Raw genomic sequence first — 20854 nt, 5'->3', positions numbered from 1 at the left:
CTAAGCATCACGGCCAAGCCATCTTGAGCTCTGGGCAGGTATATATACAGCAATGTTGGCAGCCAACAATCAAACTGTCTGGCTCGGGCTGGATGGGCCAACTTTGCGGAACAGGAAATCTGGAAACTATATACATGATGTTGCAACGCTATTCCACCAGTAGAAAACGGAGGATTACGCTGAACCCACAACAACCATTAGCTGGCTTTAATACGGGCTACTTTTAGAAAGAGCCAGCTCACGTTGTGTAATCTATGTGTGTTCCCAAGCCTGGCCGAATGAGCGATTTTCACACTCACAATGGAAAGCTGAACTCAGCTAACAAGCAGTATGTTCAGAATGTTGTCATGGGTGAAGCTAGGACATTACGGCAGGTCATTTTTCTGTGACACATTATTCACACTCCATCCCTCTCACATGTTTTTTTTCTCACTGCCCACACGATGACCCCCTCCTCCACTTGGCAAACCACACGAAAGGGCGTTGAGGTATGGATGGACGAAAAGAGAGTTGAGAGAGAATTGACATTTCATCCTTCCACTCTGGCGCTTCCTCTCGCACTTTCGTTCTTTCTCTCACTCTCAGGGAGCAAATAACCGAAAAGTTCATGAATGTTTCAGCAGAAGAATTTTGAAGTGTGTCAGAGACCGAGAGAGAGAGAGAGAGAGAGAATGAGAGAGAGAGAGAGAGAGAGAGAGAGCGAGAGAAAATAGAAACAGAGATAACACGTTTAAAAAGGACGTAGGAGTTAAGCGAGAGGAGAATAGACGGGATGATGCAGGTTTCTTGGATGCACCTGACACTAATGTTTACAAAATTATGAGAAGGCTGTAACATGAATCATTGAAACACATTAAGTAGGCTATAGTTTGATCAAAAGACAACTTTGTATTCAGCCATCCCCTTTTTGAATGCAACATGAGATTGTTGCGTTGAGTTACTTACCACAGGGACAATATTCTTTTGTTTGAACTTTAGTTGCCTCATTAGTTCAGTTTTAGACATCAAACACTCACGTCAAAGTAGATTAAATGTAGTTGTGTTCAACATAGGTTCAGGAGTAGAGACCACCCTCTGCACATCACAGCCACTCCCCATTCTCAATCGCTTCCCTATCTACCACTGTCCTAGTTCTACCCATAGAGTATTAAAAGGATAGAGACTGATCTGGCGCGAAGCTCCGCCCCCTCCGCTATTCATGTCAGTGGAAGTTTCTCAGTGGCGTTTTGAAGCACCCGGAAGGACCGTCTATACTTCTGCCTTTTTTCAATTTGGGCACCAAATTTTGGTGCCCAAATGCGGAAGTGCAACCGAGCGCTCAATGTTGAAGCCCAGCTGCACGGGGTTTCCCGGTCATGAATCCACGGGTCCGCCTGTAGTCCTTCCTCTTACTTACCACTAGGGCCCAGTGCTTCAACGTTGGAGCGCCTCACTGGCCCCTTGGATCTACCACACTTGCCCTCACTCATTAGCCACTCCCCATTCACAATCACCCGTATCCACTACACCTGCCTCCACTCACCACAGCCAATCATTGCTGCAATCACCACAGTATAAATACACCCGTATTCAGGCAGGTTTGTTTGTTCTGCTTCACAACAGACTAAACATGGGCCGTGAGTACTGCTCTTGTAGAGCGGCTATTTCTGCCATTCATTGCCTTCAAATTCATCATCATTAGAGTTTAAGATAAATTCCCCTCAACACCAATGCCGAAAATAGCCGATCTAGGCTTCAAGTGAAGATTTTGATAGAAAGGCTCCAGAATATTATGAACTGCCCAAATACATGGATGGAATGCTGGAAACATAAGACAAGAGAAAGCATTATGAAATGCAGTGTTCCTTGTATTGAAAGTAAAGTAACAAGAAGCTCCCTTTTCTTCATAACAGGGATCTCCTTTTGGAACCTGCCTGTATATCAAACAAAGCCAACCAAAGGATATATAAACGTAAAGGAGACTTTGTGGGGAGTATAGGCTGTTGATGGGAGTTTGGAACTATGGGCGTGGGGTTGCAAGGGAGACTAGGAGGAATTTGGAGGATTATCTTGTAATTTAATTGTTTCCATAGATTCGTTCAGCTGAATCCAGCAAGGACCTCTTCAGAAATTATTTTTTCCAGTAACGTGCCCTCCTCTGTGGTTTTGTGTCATGATACTCCTTTGAGTCATTTTGCCTTTTCCCCAAACATAAATCAAACACTCTACTAATGAAAGGTGAAAGGTAGAGGGAGGGAGAGAGATGGGGAAAATGGAAGAAAATCTGAGTTTTGCCAAAGATGAGTTTGAGAGGTGAGGAGAGAGAGAAGAGAGAGAGAGAGGGTGGGGATGGGGGGAGTGAAGACCTCCTGGGCCGGCTGTAGTTAGAAACAGATTGCTTAAGTTCTGCTTCTCCTGATCCACCTCCCTTTGGTATTGGCACTAAATAAATAAATAAAAAGAATCCTATTTTCACTGAGGACACACACGCATGGACGCACGCACGCGCGCACACACACACACACACACACACACACACACACACACACACACACACACACACACACACACACCCCTGTCTTATTGCTGTTGTCTTGGTTATTTTGTTGGTATCTATTACGGCTCAGTTTTCATAGCGTTCCGATTCATGCAAAGAGCAACTATAGCTAAACAGTCTCTTAAATATAAAGCCTAAAGTCAGCGGTCTTGTGTGAATCAGCCATTATGCACACTGAATTAATTCACAAAAGCATCCCACAAAAGTCACCACAATGATTTCTCTTAAGAGTTCACAAAAATGTGTCATCATTTCGTTATATTTACTATAGTTACTATTTATTTAATTACTGAACAAGCCCAGTCTGTAGCCTGCAATTTACCAAACCCCTTATGCAAAGCTTATACTGAGTTGTCCATATGGACAGAAATATGATTTATGGAATGATGAAATTAGACTATGAGACAGCGGCTGTTGGCTGCATCAGATTAAATGTTCCATATGTTTATGGAAACCCAAATCAAATTATCACATGCCTCTGGAGCCTGTTAGGCTTCTCTGTTTTTTTTGTGTATGAAGCACATTGAGTTGGAATGCGACTAGTTTTAATGGATTTATCAGATTATCGGGCGGTTATTAAAGAAAGTTGTGGTCCTAAAAGAAAGGAAAGAAACTGAAGGTCATAAAAGGTTTCACTAAAAAAGTGCTGTTGAACCCAGCCCAAAGCTCTCTGTCCCAGATTAGAGTTTCTCTGTAGCCACGGTGATCAATCACCGGCAGAAACACTGTAAGTCCTTCTCCGACAGTACAATAACACTCCATACAGCTTGATTTATACCTGCTGTCGTGCAAGGGTGTCGCACACCCAAAACAGCTGATCCACAAGCTCAAACGCACCACAGATGGGAAACACAGTGAGCTTGCAGATCTACTATTCATGGTGCGTGATACCGCCGTACGACAGAGCATAAATTGAGCATACCTCTGACCTTTTTCACCTGCACCACCGAGACAGAGACAGAGAGTGAGTGTGCGCATGTGTGTGTGTGCACATAGGGCACCGAAGTCTGAAGTAATTTACACATCCTATTGGGTGGGTCGCATATTTTCTTTTCCACATTCAGAATACCCATAGACTTTTCTACCATGTGTGAACGACAACAACATTAGAAGGGCTATATATTCCACATGCTGCTACAACCAAAAAGGATGGCTCTGTATATCTGCATGGTAAAGCCTGCTTTATACTGTAATTAGATGTGTCGTTGTTACTGTCTTATACCAAGAATAGCAGACTTACAAGCTCACAACGTGTCACACTCACAGCCATACACAGCACAATGTGTTGCGTGCTTGTAGATCTCTTATATTTGTGTGCATTTTTAAGTATGAATCAGCCTTAACACATCCATTTTTGAGTGGTGCAACCACTCCTATAGACAGCTATGTGTGTCCGTCCCTGGCTGGCTGTGTCCGAGCACGAAAATAGCGTTTGGTTGGTTTACTTTTCACCACCAAGTGTCACTGTTGCGCAGCCTAACACACACGCACACACACACAAAACAATGACTGATTCCATTCCTCCCCAAATAACACACAATCAACAATAGACAGGTGTGTGAGTGGAGAGAGGGAGTCTATAGTCTACTCTAGAGTCTAGACTCTAAACAGTTTTCCTCTGTAAAGAAAAATACTTGTTGCTCAGCGTATTTTATAAACAGGATGGATGGTGTTCGAGATCCATCCTTTACAGAGCCAGTCAGCTGTAGCCCTCTCTCACACGAGTCACACCACACCTGTGTGTGAAAAAACTGCACAGTGTCCATGGAAACGCACCGTTCAACATGGGACTGATAGTTACTATTAAAAGTGAATCACTCTGGGACTATGGGGGCGATGTGTGAGCGTTCCTGTGTGCGTGCGTGCGTGTGTGTTTATGGAGCATAGATACAATACACAGAGGTGTGTGTTATTGGAAAGAACTAAAAAGGTTTCCTTGCCACCGAGGTGACAGTAGCCGTACATGTTGGAACCGGTCTCTCTACCACAGGCAGGTGGTAACCACTAACATCGCAATGATGATGATAGCATTACTGTACACTTGTTTTTTACGTGATTGCATCGATATATCCTCTATTTATTTTCTTGCTTACTGTAACACACAGTCCATTAAGCCAACAGGTCTCAGGTTTGGGTGAACTAGCCTATTGTAAAAACAGAACCATGCACACCAGTGCATCTGAAATGTTTTAGTTTGAGTCGACTATATATGATTTTACATTTTAGTCAACTAAATCTACAGTTGATTTTGTTGACGAAAATGTATTGCCTTGATGGTTCGTAATGGCCAGAAATAAATGTGCATTGTAGCCTACTGTATGCTTGTAGATCTACTATTTTCAGAGCACAACAATATAATTTGTTCTACAGGCTCTCTTCTCCATTAGTCCCTCCCTAACATCAACATCTAGTTTTTATTTGTTGGCAACATTGTAAATATATTTAAGTTTTAGTCACCATAGCTTAGTTTTTATTTAGCCTAGGTTTCATCTGTGAAAACGAACATTTCATTTTGTCATAGTTTTAGTTGACAAAATCAACACTGACGCACACGGTGTGTTCTTAGAATATAAGACACATGCAAACAGAAGACGGACAGACGCGAGACCAGACAAACTGAAAGATACACTGACAGAGCAAAAAAAAGACAGACAGGTGGACAGACAAGTGTGTGAATTGTGTGACCTGTAGCAGGCGCAGCTGCTGCTCCGCTATATTCTCCACTCTCTCTTCTAGTCGTGTCTTCTTTGAAGTGGACCTGCCTGCTTCTGCCCCATATATACCACTTTCTGTGCAGCTGCTGCTGCCCGCCAATGTCCACTTTCACTTCACTTTCTCCATTGATAACAAACAATTCAATTCTGTGTCAGATTTGTATCAGATTTGTAATTCAGTCTCAGACGTGTAAATCAGTTATTCAATTATAACCAAATGGACCATTTTTAAACTCCAAGTTAAATTAAGCTCCTCCAGATTTTACATTACGTATTGTCTCCCTTTCTTTCTTTTTTTCTCTTTCTCTCTTTCCGAGAGCCTTTTTCAATTACCATTTTTCAGTTTATCGTCATTCTGTTTTATCCTCACTTTTGTGGACACTGCTGTATTCCATTAGAATGGATATTGGTATCTGAGTAGAGAGAGAGAACAGGGGGAAAAACAAACAGAGAAACAGAAAAAAGAAAAGAAGTGGCAGATGGAATAGATGCGAAAGAATGAACAGTCCCATGCGAGAGCGATAAAAATAAACTCTTTTACCCTATATTCTCTCTCTCTCTATCTCTCTCTCTCTCTCTGGACTGGAGGGCATGGTGTTATGTGTTATCTAAGTGCTACCATAGAGAAAGCAAAAAAACACATCATAACAATAACCCATGTGTGGCATTTCTGTATGGGCTCAGTCTCAGTTCAAGGGCTCAAGTCACTCTGCACACGGGTGGATGTGTGATTGCCCGCTGACAACACACAATGTATAGGATCATGCCAACATTATGTAGGTTGACTCATTCACATGTGCCTGAGGCTGAGGACATATCATCAGCAGAATAATTTGTTCACAATTTGTTCAATGCATTGAAACACCTCTACATTTGATGTAGATATGATACATGTAGGCCTACAGTATATGGAGCAGCGCTCTGGGGGTGTTACTCTGCCAACTATTTGAGGTTTGGGGATAACTGCTGTGCCTGTAATTGATCAGACACACTCAGGTAATTTGAATAATCCTTAGGCAATGACATTAGCTAAATGATGTTGACAGTTCTAGGTCAGATCTCATAGTGTGAAGCTGTTAGTTGGCCACCGGTTTTGGGCACCATAGATTAGATCAACAGATAGAGAGAGAGAGGGGGGGGGGGATAACGCAAACAATGGAAAATTGAAAAGTCAATCACGAGCATCTGGCCGTAGCTATGCAGAAAGTAGTGTCAGTCGATAGTATAAAGAGACACACTAGTCAAATCACTAGTTAAATCCTGAGACAGGCAGGTCACCATCTAGCTGCATATGACACCATTCAAATAGCGAGCTCATTCACACTGGTGGAAACTCAACTCCACTCAGGAGATTCTTAACATGCTCATGGATTAAAAGGTTCTGGGGAACTTCCTCATTCCCCATGACTGTGATTAAAAGTCCAAGCACACCCAAAAAAAACAAACCATGGCTGGCTTCACTGTATATGACCAGCAGAAGACTCATGTGACCAAAGAAACAGGCTGCATGGTTTCCATTGGCGTTTCATTTGGCGTTCAAAGGTAAAAATCTATGTAGACTCTGTTGTTACTGATTATACGTGTGTGTGTGTGTGTGTGTGTGTGTGTGTGTGTGTGTGTGTGTGTGTGTGTGTGTGTGTGTGTGTGTGTGTGTGTGTGTGTGTGTGTGTGTGTGTGTGTGTGAGTGCGTGCGTGAGTGCTTGCATGTAGCCTACTGTGTGTGTGTGTGTGTGTGTGTGTGTGTGTGTGGGGGGGGGATAAGTCCTTGGCTTCGCTCATCAAAGGGGTGGACAGGTCGAAGAGAAGGACTACTTTTGGCAGTACACTCAAGGCCTATAAAACCAAAGTACCCTGTCTTCCCTGGCCAGTAAACAACATGTGCTCTACTCCGTCCACATGTAACACACATGGATCCTGTCTCTATGGGTACTTCTGTGTACCGTGTAAACGTGCACCTTTCCTTGAAGAATAATCTGTTCATCTCTGTGTAGAATATACACTACTTTCTGTGGCGAAACGGCCCTACTGTAAACCCTATCATCACTCAGTCACTTTACTTTGTTGATACAGTTGGAGCTCAGCTCATGTTTAGGTAGCCGTGGGGTGCTATTGTTATATCCTTCCCCCTGGCCCACTGCCCTTTGCACCCCCCCACCCTTCTTCCCAAATCACCTTCTGAAGATCAGTTAAGGGACCCCTAGGGTGGACTGTGGAGTGTGTGTGTGTGTGTGTGTGTGTGTGTGTGTGTGTGTGTGTGTGTGTGTGTGTGTGTGTGTGTGTGTGTGTGTGTGTGTGTGTGTGTGTGTGTGTGTGTGTGTGTGTGTGTGTGCGCGTGCGTGCGTGCGTGTGCGTGCATGCGTGCGTGCGTGCGAGCATGTGTGCGAGCGAGTGAGCGTGCTCTTTCTCACACTGTCGGGAGAATGGTAGAGAGAGGAAGCGTACACACACACACACACACACACACACACACACACACACACACACACACACACACACACACACAACAACAGAGAGAGAGACATGAGGTTATCTGTTCTGATCTCATCTTACTGACTGACTCAGTGAGTTTACTGGGAGAGGTTTAGAATATTACGGCTGTTCTATTTTACTGGGCTGAAAGGTGTGACCTCCCACTAACCTGTAGGGGTCAGGGTTCCATCACCTCACAGCCCTGCATGTCACATGTTCTACCTAAAGAAAGAGGGTACAGCTACTGCACACTTTGCAGGCAGGTATTTGTACTGGTATGTTTCAGGTATTTGTACTGGTATGTTTCCCGTACACAGAATAATATCTCTGGGTCGAAGTATAATAACTTACTTATGATGATTTAGGACAGTGGTTTTCAACCAGTGGTCCGGGGACCACCAGTGGTCCTTGAGGAGGTTCCATGTGGTCCCCAGAGAAATGATGGAGAGTTGGTAAACCCTTATAGATCATCATTAACTTGCATGTTTCATATTACATGCACTCAATTAGAGAAAGTAGAATTGTTATTTTGATCAACGTTTGCCTGTTATCTCTCCTATGTTACGTACCAGCATCAATACAGCATGGAATTGTGGACAAAATCCGTATCCAACGATAACTACTAGAGCCATTAATCTGATGAGATTGTTAAAAAGATTAGGTTAGCCTACCATGTATTTCCTTAATGTTCCACCGCAGTAGCAGGGATGTGTAAGTTGCTCTTGCTCTTTAGACCATGCCACATACAGTACTTCTCAGGTTGAGCTAGAGTGAAATGATCAATTTCTTAAAATTTTCACTTTCATATACGTAGTGTTCATTTAACTTCACACGTTGAAATGAATACTTTTTTTGTGCAGGATTCGTGTCAGACGAAATGGCAGACAAAATAGCTGCATCATGCTTGCATGTATCTCCATTTCCATCGATGTCTTGTTTGAAGCGATCTAATAGAGTCATGTGTAGCAGGTGTCTGCAGTGATCTCTAATAAATAGAGATATCACTGCTGGGGCGTGTTTCAACAGCAGCATGTGGTTAGAAATGACTGATATGCTCACAGGTATCATTAGCTATCTACAGATGGCCACGAATTGGTGCGCGCGCCTGTGTGTGTTTTGTGTGTGCGCACGTGTGCGCGCATGTGAGCATACAGGAATGTATTAGTGAATGTATCTACCTATAGGCATAATTGTGCGTGCGTGCATGCGTGTGTGCTTGTGTATGTGTAATTACGGCACTCCCAGTGCTGAGAGAGAGGAGAGAGAGGAACGTCTCTTTGGGAAAGCCATCTGCTGAAACAGACTTTGTACCATTCATCCTCAGCATAATTGCCATGCAGGGAAGGACAGAGCGGAAAAATGACATCCAGGAAAGAGAGAGAGAGAGAGAGAGAGAGAGAGAGAGAGAGAGAGAGAGAGAGAGAGAGAGAGAGAGAGAGATAGAGAGAGAGAGAGAGCAGGACGGAGGGAGGGTGAGAGGATGGATGAATGACACTTAACTGCCTGCAAATCTGTGTCTGGCAGCACTTTTCATTACAAAATTGACAACAGCATTCTATCAGGACAGAGTCAGAGGGAGAAAGGCATGGCCAGGAGGAGACATCTGTACACATTTCAGTGAAATAATTTGCAGAGCAGAGAGATATTGGAAAGTTAATGTCCACACTCAGGGTTCATTTTGTGGAGTATGGTGGGTTGTGAGCTCATAGAGAGACAGTTTATCGTGCAAATCTGGGTAACATACAATTCTTAAGAAAAAGTTACATTGAAATATCAAACATGATAATAGTGTCTGATGCCTGACAGTGAGGCCCGGGTTAAATTCCCGAGCTCAGCGAACCTTTGCTGCGTGTCACTCTTCCTGTTTCCTGTATTTCTTTCACTGTAGACTAACAATCGAGGCTTAAAAGGCCTAAAGATATAAGAAAAAATAATATCAAACATATCAGCCATTTCCCGAAAGAAAATGCATACATATTTAATTCAGTCTGCGATAAAAATTAAACGACCAGAGGGGGGAAATGAAAAGCAGATCGATACAAACTGCTCTGACAAGTGGCTAATGGTCCTATACTACCATATACCAAACGCCTGTTGTTGACTCAAACTCCATTACATCAGATAATACAGCATTCTAAATGAACATGTTTCACTTTATTGAGAGAAGCTCTTAAATACAGCTAAACATAGTAGGCTTGTACCTGTGCTTAAAACATGCACCTGACACAACATCTTCACAGTAAACAAGATTGCCCCCAAAAATACAGAAGCAAGGGGCTCACTTGGTGGTTAAATTAACTGTTAAATGACGGTGTTCCTTTAATGCCATCATAGACAGACAAAATACAAATCACAGAAAGATGTGCCACCATCACTACAATGCTGTCCTACTCATAGCTGAACCTGTTATAGATATGCCTGATGAAGTGTGGAGTTTGCTTTTTCATGAACGCACAGGCCATAGATGTCATAAGGCTGCAACACATTAAGAGGTGAAAATAATCAATTCCAGGGTTTCCACACATTTCTATTGGAGAGGACACTCTGCCCTGCAGGGGACAACCATGATTTAGCAGATTGCATAAGCAACACAGAAATAGTTGTGTCTTGATTGTTCTGCAGTAATAACAAGTTCATCAATGCACATTATTTATTATTATTTATGAGGCGGTTAACTATTTATCATGACGCCTGATTCATTCACAACTTCATCATTTGGAGACTGAAAGGTCAATATAGCGAGGTGTCAAGGGACTCACCTTTGTACGAGAGCTTTAGCCGGGGGACGTTGTTCTTCGTCTGCTGGGCACTGCTGCCGTCCAGCTGGAGTAGATCCACTCCACACAACAGCACAACGATGCCCCAAAGAGAGCCCATGATCCTGGGGCAAGAGCAAACAGAGAGGTCCCTTAAATCCACTTCTCCAGTGCTGTCCTCCAAATAGTGGCACTCAGATCAGGTGTGTCCTTTCTTGTAGAAAGAAACCCCCCCATATACTGCTAATGGTCCAGTAATGCAGGATGCATCCAGTCTGGTCCTCCTCTGTGGGTCCAGGCTCCTGCCAGAAATCACAATCTTCCCCCCCAACACCAGGGGTCAAAAGCCAAGGTTACAGTCCAGCTCCAAGGTGTAGTGGAACCTGCAACAGGAGTGGAATTGGGGTACCGGTCAATGTCACTGCAAAGCAAGCCTCCGCAAAGTCAGAGCCACAATCAAACCAAACTGAAGGCTGAGACCAGGGCATAGAGCTGTACCATGGTGAGGCTCAGAAGCAGTCAGCAGGTCTTTGTATGGCTGTCATACTCGAGGTCTCTGTCCCAGTGCCTGACAAGCATGCACCTCTGTCCTTCTGTCTATACCTCTGTCCCTCTGTTTATCTCTGTGTCTATCTCTCTATCTCTCTCTCTCTCTCTCTCTCCTCTCTCTCTCTCTCTCTCTCTCTCTCTCTCTCTGTGTCTATCTCTCTATCTCTGTCTGTCTGTCTGTCTCTCCTCTTTCTTTATAAACAACCATCTACGTTTTCTCTCAGCTCCTTTCTTTAAGTTGGGAACACAGAAACAGGTCTAGTCTGTTTCTGCTGTTCATCCAGTCTGCTTGGTAAGCACAATCTCACACTGAGACTCTCTCTCTCTCTCTCTCTGTCTCTCTTGTCACACACACGCACACACACTGAGGCATACACACACTCACACACTCACTCCCGCTGCCTGTCTTGCTCCCTCTGTCTCTAATGCTGCTCTAGACAAGTCTATAGCCCTGCCCCATTCAGCGCTACTCTGCCCGTCCACACACCACAAGGCACACTGAGCAACTGAGAACAGCTGAGGCAGAGAGAGAGAGAGAGAGAGAGAGAGAGAGAGAGAGAGAGAGAGAGAGAGAGAGAGAGAGAGAGAGAGAGAGAGAGAGAGAGAGATTAAAGAGATGGTGTAGGTGGGAGAGAGGGTGAAGAGAGAGCAAGGAAAGTGAGAGAAACAGTGAGAGCCAGAGTGGTTGGAGGGGGGGGGGGGGGGGGGGGGGGGGGGGGGGTCAGGGGAAAGGTAATAAAGAGTTGGAAGAGAGAAAGAGAAAAATAACTATGATATACGGCTTGTTGTTTACAGAGAGCACAGCTATATAGCTTTTGTATAACATAGTAAATAAAAGGTAACAGGAAAAAATGAATGCTTGAAGTTAAAAGGAGATACATACCGGTATATTCATTTGATAAATAAATCCCTAAACCTATACATCTTCCCTTCTGTTTCTCTTCACCAGTAACCACTTATTTCCTTAAAGTCTGCTGTGTTGTTGTTTATTGTTTTATGTACTTATGTGCTCCTCCATGCATGGTATCAGCAGGCCGCAGAATGCATTAGGTATAGTTTACTTTACTTTACATTGGCATGCGGTGTGACTGTCTCCTTCACAATGCCAAACGCCACCGATGTAGACTAGCCTGAATCAGATGGATTAGCCCCGGGGTTTGCCTCACAGTAGAGCCACAGTGCTGCAGCTCATGACCTGCGATCCGTCTGGACAACAGACAGATAAAGCCAGGTGGGTGCGGCTGTCTGTTGCTGATGGTGCCACACAAATTTCCACAGTTACGAGTGGACGCAGGACTTTCTAGGAAAGGTGTTGTTTACAAATTTCGTGGCATCAGTAAGGGCACATATACACGTGAAGAAGCAACAAGAAAGCACCTAGAGCAGGCGTCTTTTCCTGGTTTCTAAACAGCTGGTGGATGGAAATTAAACTTGTAGCGCCAGCAAAGCGTTTCCGTTTTTTTTGTTGAAGTCACACAGTAGGGTGACAGGAAATGGGGAGAGAGATGGGTGGGAGGGTGACATGCAGTGGGGGAGTCGAACCCGCGGCACACTGCCAGAATGGGTTACCAGCCAAGGTGCCTGGACCGCTGAGCCACGGCCCAGGCCGCCCTAGGCGTTTCTTGACCGACAGTGTAGTTGTACCCTGTGTAAGCCTTGCCGAGCCATGAGGCCCATAAGGCAGGAGCCTGTCTCCTGTTTCGGTAGCGTGAGGCAGCTGATGTACACCCCATGGACATGTCCAGGGGGTCTTTTTGGTATGACTTGGCCGATAGAACCCTGACCTTCCAATCTCAGGGCGGACACTCTAACCACAAGGCCACTGAGCTAGTGAGTTGCTTGTAAAAGTAGTTCTTGTAAAATAGGACTCAGTGGGTGGTAAACATGTTTCTGGTGGCTCCTTTTGAAAAGGAATTTGCAGCTCCTCCCCATAATTAGATCCCCTTCCCCAAACCTCTCTCCACTCAACTGACTCTAACCTGCCCTCCACATACAAGTATGACAAAATATGCTATCCTAATGCTTACCCTATTTTGAAATGTTCACTTCTACATTAACTGTTTCTTGACGAGCACATGCAGCAACATTTTCCAAGCGCAACAGTAATAATATTGTATATTGTATATTATATATATATATATGTATATATATTGGTTATATTGGTTGATACAAATAATAATATATTGGTTATATTGGTTGATATAAATAATGGTTAATATTGGTTACTTATACTCTGCCCTACAAAGCCAAAGTGCAGTAACCACGTTTCTTTGTGTAAACAATTTAGTATATACAATTAGTGTAATATAACTTATAGGCTATGCCGACATCTCAATTGTCTGACCAGTTTAAACAACATTTATCAGGGTTTTTCTCTGCAGTTTGGCTTTGTAGGGCAGTGCTCATTGCTCAACAATGTCTTGTTTGACATACAGTAAGCTTGGTGTCGCTCACAGTCACAGATAATACCAGATCTATAAGCTCAGCTTTTTGGTGCACGACACCGGCATGCAAATTAGTTTAAATCCCCTCTTTATGAATACTAGTATTAGTGCTGATCGGTGTGCCAGGGTTTTACGGTGTGACAAAATACTCCAGTATGGAATAGTAAGAAGTGACCAAGTTGTAACCCCACTAACCCATAGGGGTTACAACTTGTTCACTATCTTGCTCTTCTACAGGGGTAAGAGGCTAGCTCTTACCCCATCGTTTGTATTAAGACTTAACTAAGATCTTAATTAAGATTGAACTAGTTCTAGATGACTATCTCAATGACCACTTAACTACTTTTAACCTGGGACCCCCTAGTTTGGCCATGTAATTATAGGTAAACAATTCCCAATTCAAGTGGTGAACAAGCATGAAGATGTGTTGATTGACTGCTTATGGACTAATCCATCATAGGCCAAGTGGGAGTTGCCCTCGTCCATTCTCTTAAATCATCCCCAAATGAGACGTCAATCCCGCTCTCAACAGCAGGCCCTCAGTGAGCCATTTCCTTCTTGGTAGTTGAATGATAATGACTTTAGCGAGGATGGTGTGTTTAAGGCCCCTAACGGGCCCTATCCAGCTGGATAAAGAGCCATCAGACAGTGGGAGGAGGCTGAACTAATCCCGGCAGCGAGCGGATGGGGGCCTCATGGTTATGCTAATCTCAGCTGGCGCTCTGAGGTTCCAGAGAAGAACCATCGGGGGACGATATGGGGCGACCATGGGGACACAAGTGTCACGTCTTCCCAAACAGACTGGAACAGGGGGCTAGAACACAGACTGGCTCTTTTCTCTTGCTATACGTGGGACCAGCAGTTGTTGCTGCACCGGTTCATTATTCAGAGGATCGTGTGTAACCCAATCTGCTACTGCTGTGGCCAGACGGAACTATTGTTTAGAGAGAATTAAACCACTTTTGACCTAGCATCCCTATTTTTGGGCACGTCATTATATTGCAATACGGGTAATTATATTTCTAAAATAGCACAAAAACTGAATGCAAATCTACAAGCTCACAATGCATCGCAATGTGACGTATTGTGAGCTTTTAGTCAGATGTGCTATTCTTTGCTATGATTATATACATGGAGGGCTTAAGGGGTTTAGATTGAACGATCCTACACTTCATCCTCATTCCTTCTCGAGCGTTATCACCTGCAATGTGATTCCGCGGGTGTGGAGTTTTGTTTGAATTGCTCCACGCTAGTCGATGAAATTAATTCATGTCAGCGATTTCTCTACTAAACGTCTCTGCAAAATGTCACCATCGTAAACAACCCTTGCACGTTATAGTGGGCTGTCATTAATGTATTCCTCTTGGCTCCTAATCAAAGAGAGAGAGAGGGTGGTGAGAAAGTCCCAGTCCTTGACATAGGGGAGGTATTCAGGGCTGCCGGCTCAAGAGTTCTCCACTCCTCCTCCTTTGAAACATCTCAATGCACATCTTATCCTAACTCCTTCATTCTTCTCTCCCTCACTTGTATCCTCCATCTCCAGATCGCCATCATTTGCTCTGGTTTAACCCTGCCCTACATTACCCCCCCACCCCCCGCGCACTCTACAAACATTCCGGGTAATATCGCAGCGTGGACGTCTTGAATAAAAAACATTCTATTTTCATTATGATCTGGGCTCTTGATTTCGACTCTAGCTTTTAACAGCCTCGTGAAAGCTCGGAATATTATCCTCCCTCGCCTCTCTCGCCTTTCAGCTCCGCCGCGGTTCCAAAATACACTGAATAACATTAGTCCAATAAAAAGGGGGACATGTCCTTGAGTATGTGCGGAGTTTGTGCAGAGCCCAAAGGGAGTTGTCTGTTTCAAGGAGACTGCCCAATTCTGAAGCAGCCAAACTCTATATTCAGGCCTTGGAGATCTCCCGCGACCATCTCCGGGTTCATCATGCTGAAACGTGAGTCGCAGTGGCTGAGCCAACAGTTGTGATCGAGGAAAAACCATGGCATGTTTGCTGTGTTGTGTGAGTGGGGTGGGGTGGGGGGGTTGGTTGAGTTAGGATGCTGGACAAGGAGGTCTGTCGATACCCATTGAGGTTCCCGTCGAGTCCCCCTTCAGTCCTCTTCAAACAATGAAGATACCTTTCTGCACCGCCTGCCCACATGAAGAGCCCCGACTCTCTGTCTGATCTCTCCACTTATCTCTTCACAAGCTATTTCTCCCTCTCTCTTTCTCTCAATCTATCTTGTTTCTCTCTCGATCTATCTCTCTCCATTCCACCCCCACCTTGCCTCTTCTGGCCACCTCATCCCATCTACAGACCCTCACTGGGTTATGACTACGCTCCTCCACCAAACCTCTCCCTCCATCACTCCCCCTCCATGCCTCTGTCTCTCTCTCTTCCTTTCTCTTCCTGACCTCCACCTACTCTCCTGTGGATCACCACAGGCTCGGGAACATAATCCCCTAAATGAGAGGATTTGGCTCAGCAAAATGAAGCACATGTCCAAGACAAGCAAATGAACACGGTTTGCCGCCTACCTTCCCTTCACAATAGCAGCCTGCATAGTTCACCCCTCCATCCATCCACCCACCCATACAGCTTAAAGAAAGGCTATACACAGTACCATCCTGGACTCTTAACCTTTTACACTCGACCACCTAAGCCCCATATAGTGTACGTCATTGTATGATGAGTAGTGAAAATAGCCAATCTACAAGCTCACAAACGTGTCACGATTCTATACACGTTGCATAGATTACATTTTATAATAATCTTATATTGAAAATGTTAAAACATACTTATATATAATTTTATAACAGGAATAACAGTGGGTGGAATAACTAATAACAGAGAGAGTGTGTGAGAAAATAAAGGGCATCTACCTTTAAGGCGCTCGTATCAAACTGAGGGATATCACTTTCAGAGTATGCTTGAGTGATTGGTCAAGGCAACGTTCAGGTTTCTATGCAGTGTGTTGGTCTCTGCTGAGCAGGATGGGTTACCATTAGAGCAGTACGTGGTTCCAAAACCTTTCAGGTCCAGACCCAAAAGAAAGATTAGATGTACGTTTGCCTGGGTGGGACTGGGGACCCATAGTGAAAATAGCAGATCTACTGTATGTGTAGGAAAATAAAAAAAATGATTTTTACTTGAGCCGTGACCCATAAAAATGGGTCCTGACCGACTGTTTGGGAAACATTAGAGAATTAAAATACCTCTGTATGCCGTGCCATTCTCATGTCCAAGAGATGGGAGATGTAATGTCATGGTGCATGGGCTTGTCTGCCCCACTGCCACGGGTATTGGATTGCTGCCTATAGGACAGATGTATGGGCATCCTGGTTACAATGGGGACGGTGCAGTATGTGCGCGCATTCCCACTCGCTCTAGAACCGTCTCTACCGCTCTAGAACGTGCAAGACTTGCAGTCTTGCACGTGCACACAAAAGAGCACGATCACAAGCTACACGCAAAGACAAAACAGCACACACAGTCGCACACACATATTTGAGTTAATTTACAAAACGTAAAAAATTGACAAGTAGGCCTACCAATGCAAAACTTTGTTACATGCACATGCAGGCACGCACGTCGCACACACACACACACACACACACACATGCACACGCACGTGCACGCACACACACACACACACACACACACACACACACACACACACACACACACACACACACACACACACACACACACACACACACACACACACACACACACAGACAGAGTGATGGAAGCCAGCTGTGGTAGCCGTCAGGGCTTTGTGTGGAGGGCGAGGGCTCTGTCTTTCATCACCTAGCAGGGCTACTGACAACGGTACAATACCTGACGGACTGACTTCCCCCTGGCCTTAACGACGTCTCTGAATGGAAGAAGCATTTGAGGAAGCAGCGTCAAACTTGACCACTTAGCCAGTGGTGGACAGAGTATACTCGAGTGCATACTCAAATACTCAAAGGAACAAAATGATGAAGTACATACAGATTAAAAAAGGTCACAGAGCGTTGTAGAGCTGCTATTCTCACTATTAGCCATAGGCTAATATATTTAACTTCATCATTCATCAGTCACAAGTACAATATATCTATTAGAAATGGAGCGGTGTAGTGAGCTTTCAAGAAACAAATAAGAAAGCATCAAATGCTCAAGTAAATGTATACTTAGTTACTGTTAGCTAGAAAACAGACGTAACGGAACTGTTCCATAATACTGCTGTGTACCCTGTCAACAAAAATAAACCATGGAACAATCCTTCTTTGGCTGCTCTGTGGGAGCACAGACAGAATATGGGCATAAATAGACAGAAAATGACATGCAGTATTCATAACCGAATGAGCCGCGCTCATGGTCGGTGATTTACTCTCTCTTAATGAAAAATGGATGAAAACACAGTGAGGAAACCTCAGCGCTATGAATAAATTACTGGGAACAGTGTGTAGCGTCTTCGACATCAAGGCAGCCACACCCTTATGGTTGCAACCAGAATGTACAGAACACACACGCATGCACACGCACGCATGCACGCAGAGATACCCACAGAGTGATTCATGCATGTACACAGACATGAAGGCTAAATGATAAGACTACTGCCAAAATTCCATAATGTTCTCTTTGATGTGCAACTGTTTAAATTCTATTGTGTATTCATTCCACTTCATGATCACTTAAATTCATCCCACTACAGCAGTTCACTATAGCAGCTGGACCATGTTGTGATGTTTTTAGAGTTATATATTTACCAGCACTGAGCTACAGTACACTAGTACAGTATGCTGGACTGCTCTCTTCTATGGATTTATCATCCACCATCATGGACCCTTATTAGATCTTTAACTCTTGAGACCGTAAAATGAAACATTCATTTCATTTGAACGCTCTCAAGAGTTACATTTCTGTTAAACATCTGCATTTCTTAATTTACAATAAGTTTACACAACTAGAGAATGTAGAAGAATTTGATCAACGTTTGCCTGTTACTGTGTCTCTCCTACAAAATGTTATCCGATAACAAAACCCTCTAAGTTTTGGGTCTGAGAGGATAAATCTATCCTGCACGGTCCGTGGCTCAAATTCAGAATAAATAATAGACCTTGACATGAAAATGGTTGAAAACCACTGGTTTAGGAGGAATTTCATTATTTTTATGGGCATATTATTTATTTTGTGGAAAGGCCTAACCAGGGACAGAGGTCACAAATTAGCCTATAGGCTAGAAACCATATATGGCCTATGCTATACATTATGATCATATTATTGTAACTATAGAATTAATTTGAATATAGTGTGCTTTTAAGCAATAGTTTTTAAAGTGGTTTTCATAGTCATTTTAGATAGTATCTGTGTATCCATGTAATGTGAATTTGTGTTGTCTTTTTAACCACTCCACAAAATAAGTTTCCGAAAGGAAAAATACAGTTATTTCATTGTGCCTGATAAATACGCATTGGCCTACATAATAAATAAACAAATAAACAAATAAACAAGCAAACAAGCAAATTAATACAATTGTGGCGTTAGTAGCAAAGATGTGGTTAGAATGTTCATGGAAATAAGCCACATGAGATGGAATTAATCAATCAATGAATGAATCAAACAGTCAGCCATAAGCCATCTCGCTGCTAGGCGGACCGTCCATCACATGGCATTCCTATGTAATTATCCTAGCAGCTGTTTCTGATTACATTATTGTGTGCTTTATATTAGATAAAGCAACATATGCTGTGAATGAATAGACAAAGGCTGGATGTATAGCATTGGAGGCACAATAAAAATACAGTAGATTAAAAAATCACACTCATGTGTTGTGAAGTGAGGGGCACCTGGCAATAGTTTGTTTAAAATGCCCTAAACAAACATTAAAAGTCCATAGTCTTGGCTGTGCCATATGATGTAATGAAGTGCTCTAAACCAACATTAAAAATCCACAGACTTGGCTACCATAAGTACGTAATTTCAAAAGCCTGACGGTGGAGTGGCTAGCGCCCCTCAAAAATCACACTACATCATAGTATAAAGTCCATAGACTTGTCTGCCACATGATGCCACTTGCGCACACATGCACAAAGCCATTCATTGGAAAAATTAGGAAGTATAGAAATTAGAAACATGCCTTTTTAAGTTAACTCAGTTTTAAGTTTAAAAAAGTTTTAAGCTGTGATTCAAAAGAACACAGGATGGTAGTCATGGTACCACGAGCCATTGAACCATGAGTCAATGATGACAAAGGTTTGGGTGATGACTTCCTGAGCCGGGAAATGTTTAGATCCATTTACAGATAACACCCCACTCCATAGTTCCAAAGGTTCTCACTAATGTTTTATAGCACAACTTGGCAGCAGAAGCATCTGACTTTGCCGACTGTCTTTCCCATGCATGGTCTTGTGTATGTGTAACCTATGCTGCTACCTTTGTCGGGATCTGCTATCGCTGTGTTTAAATCAGCTTCTGTTGCAAACTACATCTCCGGTGAGCTTTTATGGCTGGGAGATGTACTCCAGACACACAGAGGGGCTTAAAGTCATGCACCTGACCTGTCCAACTTATCTTTTAATGCATTAACAAGAGAATAATATTTGTGCTATTGGTTTCAAACGGAAAGAAACATCACACATGCTCTATGATCCTGATGGACTTTCCAAACATGCCTGTTACTCTCTGCTGGCTTTGGAAAGCATAAACCATTTGTGCGCCTGGATGACTTGACCTGATGATTATCTGTACTGATTTGTCCGGTTCAAGTGCACATGAGGTCAAGTTAAGTCCATTTGATCTGTATTCACACCAGGTTAACTCAATTCACATTAAAAAAACACAAACTTATATACAAAGTTAAAAGAAAACAAGATGCTTTTAACCACTAATACTGTAACTGTATGACAATAGTGAAAATAGCCAATGAGCTCAGAACTGCATTTCTTTTGCTATTTTTGTTAAAATGCCTACAATGACATATGTTATTTCTCTATTCATATTGTGTTTTCTAGTATTCTTAGTTTTAGTTAGTGTTTAACTTTTCAGTTTTCCTGTGATTTTTTTAGTAGGCTATTGTGTTTTCCTTGTTTCTTAGTTAGAGTTTTACTGTACGCTTGTCTGGTGTACTTTTAATTTGTAGTATGTTATGTCCCCTGGTGTCCTCTTGTTACCCATAGGCTAGATGGCTCACTCGTGCTGCTGGCCAATGGAGAGCGACTTTGATACATGGCGGCCAATCATCTATGACATAATTATGACCCAAAATGTGGGCAAGGTCTCAACCTGATCCGAGTAACGAAAGTTACAATTTTCAAAAAGTTATCTCCACGCACGCACGCACACACACACACACACACACACACACACACACACACACACACACACACACACACACA

At 43.4% G+C, this 20854-nt stretch overlaps 1 protein-coding gene across 1 annotated transcript in view; it reads right to left on the bottom strand.

The window, feature by feature from the left end:
- Positions 1-11495, bottom strand: part of sema3ab (sema domain, immunoglobulin domain (Ig), short basic domain, secreted, (semaphorin) 3Ab) — a 37448-nt gene extending 25953 nt beyond the window's left edge. Inside the window, exon 1 of the mRNA XM_080761546.1 lies at positions 10479-11495. Coding sequence (XP_080617672.1) covers positions 10479-10596 — 118 coding nt within the window. The 5' untranslated portion in view covers positions 10597-11495. The remainder of the gene's footprint in view (positions 1-10478) is intronic.
- Positions 11496-20854: the final 9359 nt, after the last annotated feature.

The sequence above is a fragment of the Protomyctophum bolini genome (genome assembly GCF_963924005.1).
Source record: "Protomyctophum bolini genome assembly, chromosome: 4".
Lineage (NCBI taxonomy): Eukaryota > Metazoa > Chordata > Actinopteri > Myctophiformes > Myctophidae > Protomyctophum > Protomyctophum bolini.
The sequence above is the reverse complement of the archived record's forward strand: the minus strand, read 5'-3'. Positions and strand labels throughout refer to the sequence as shown.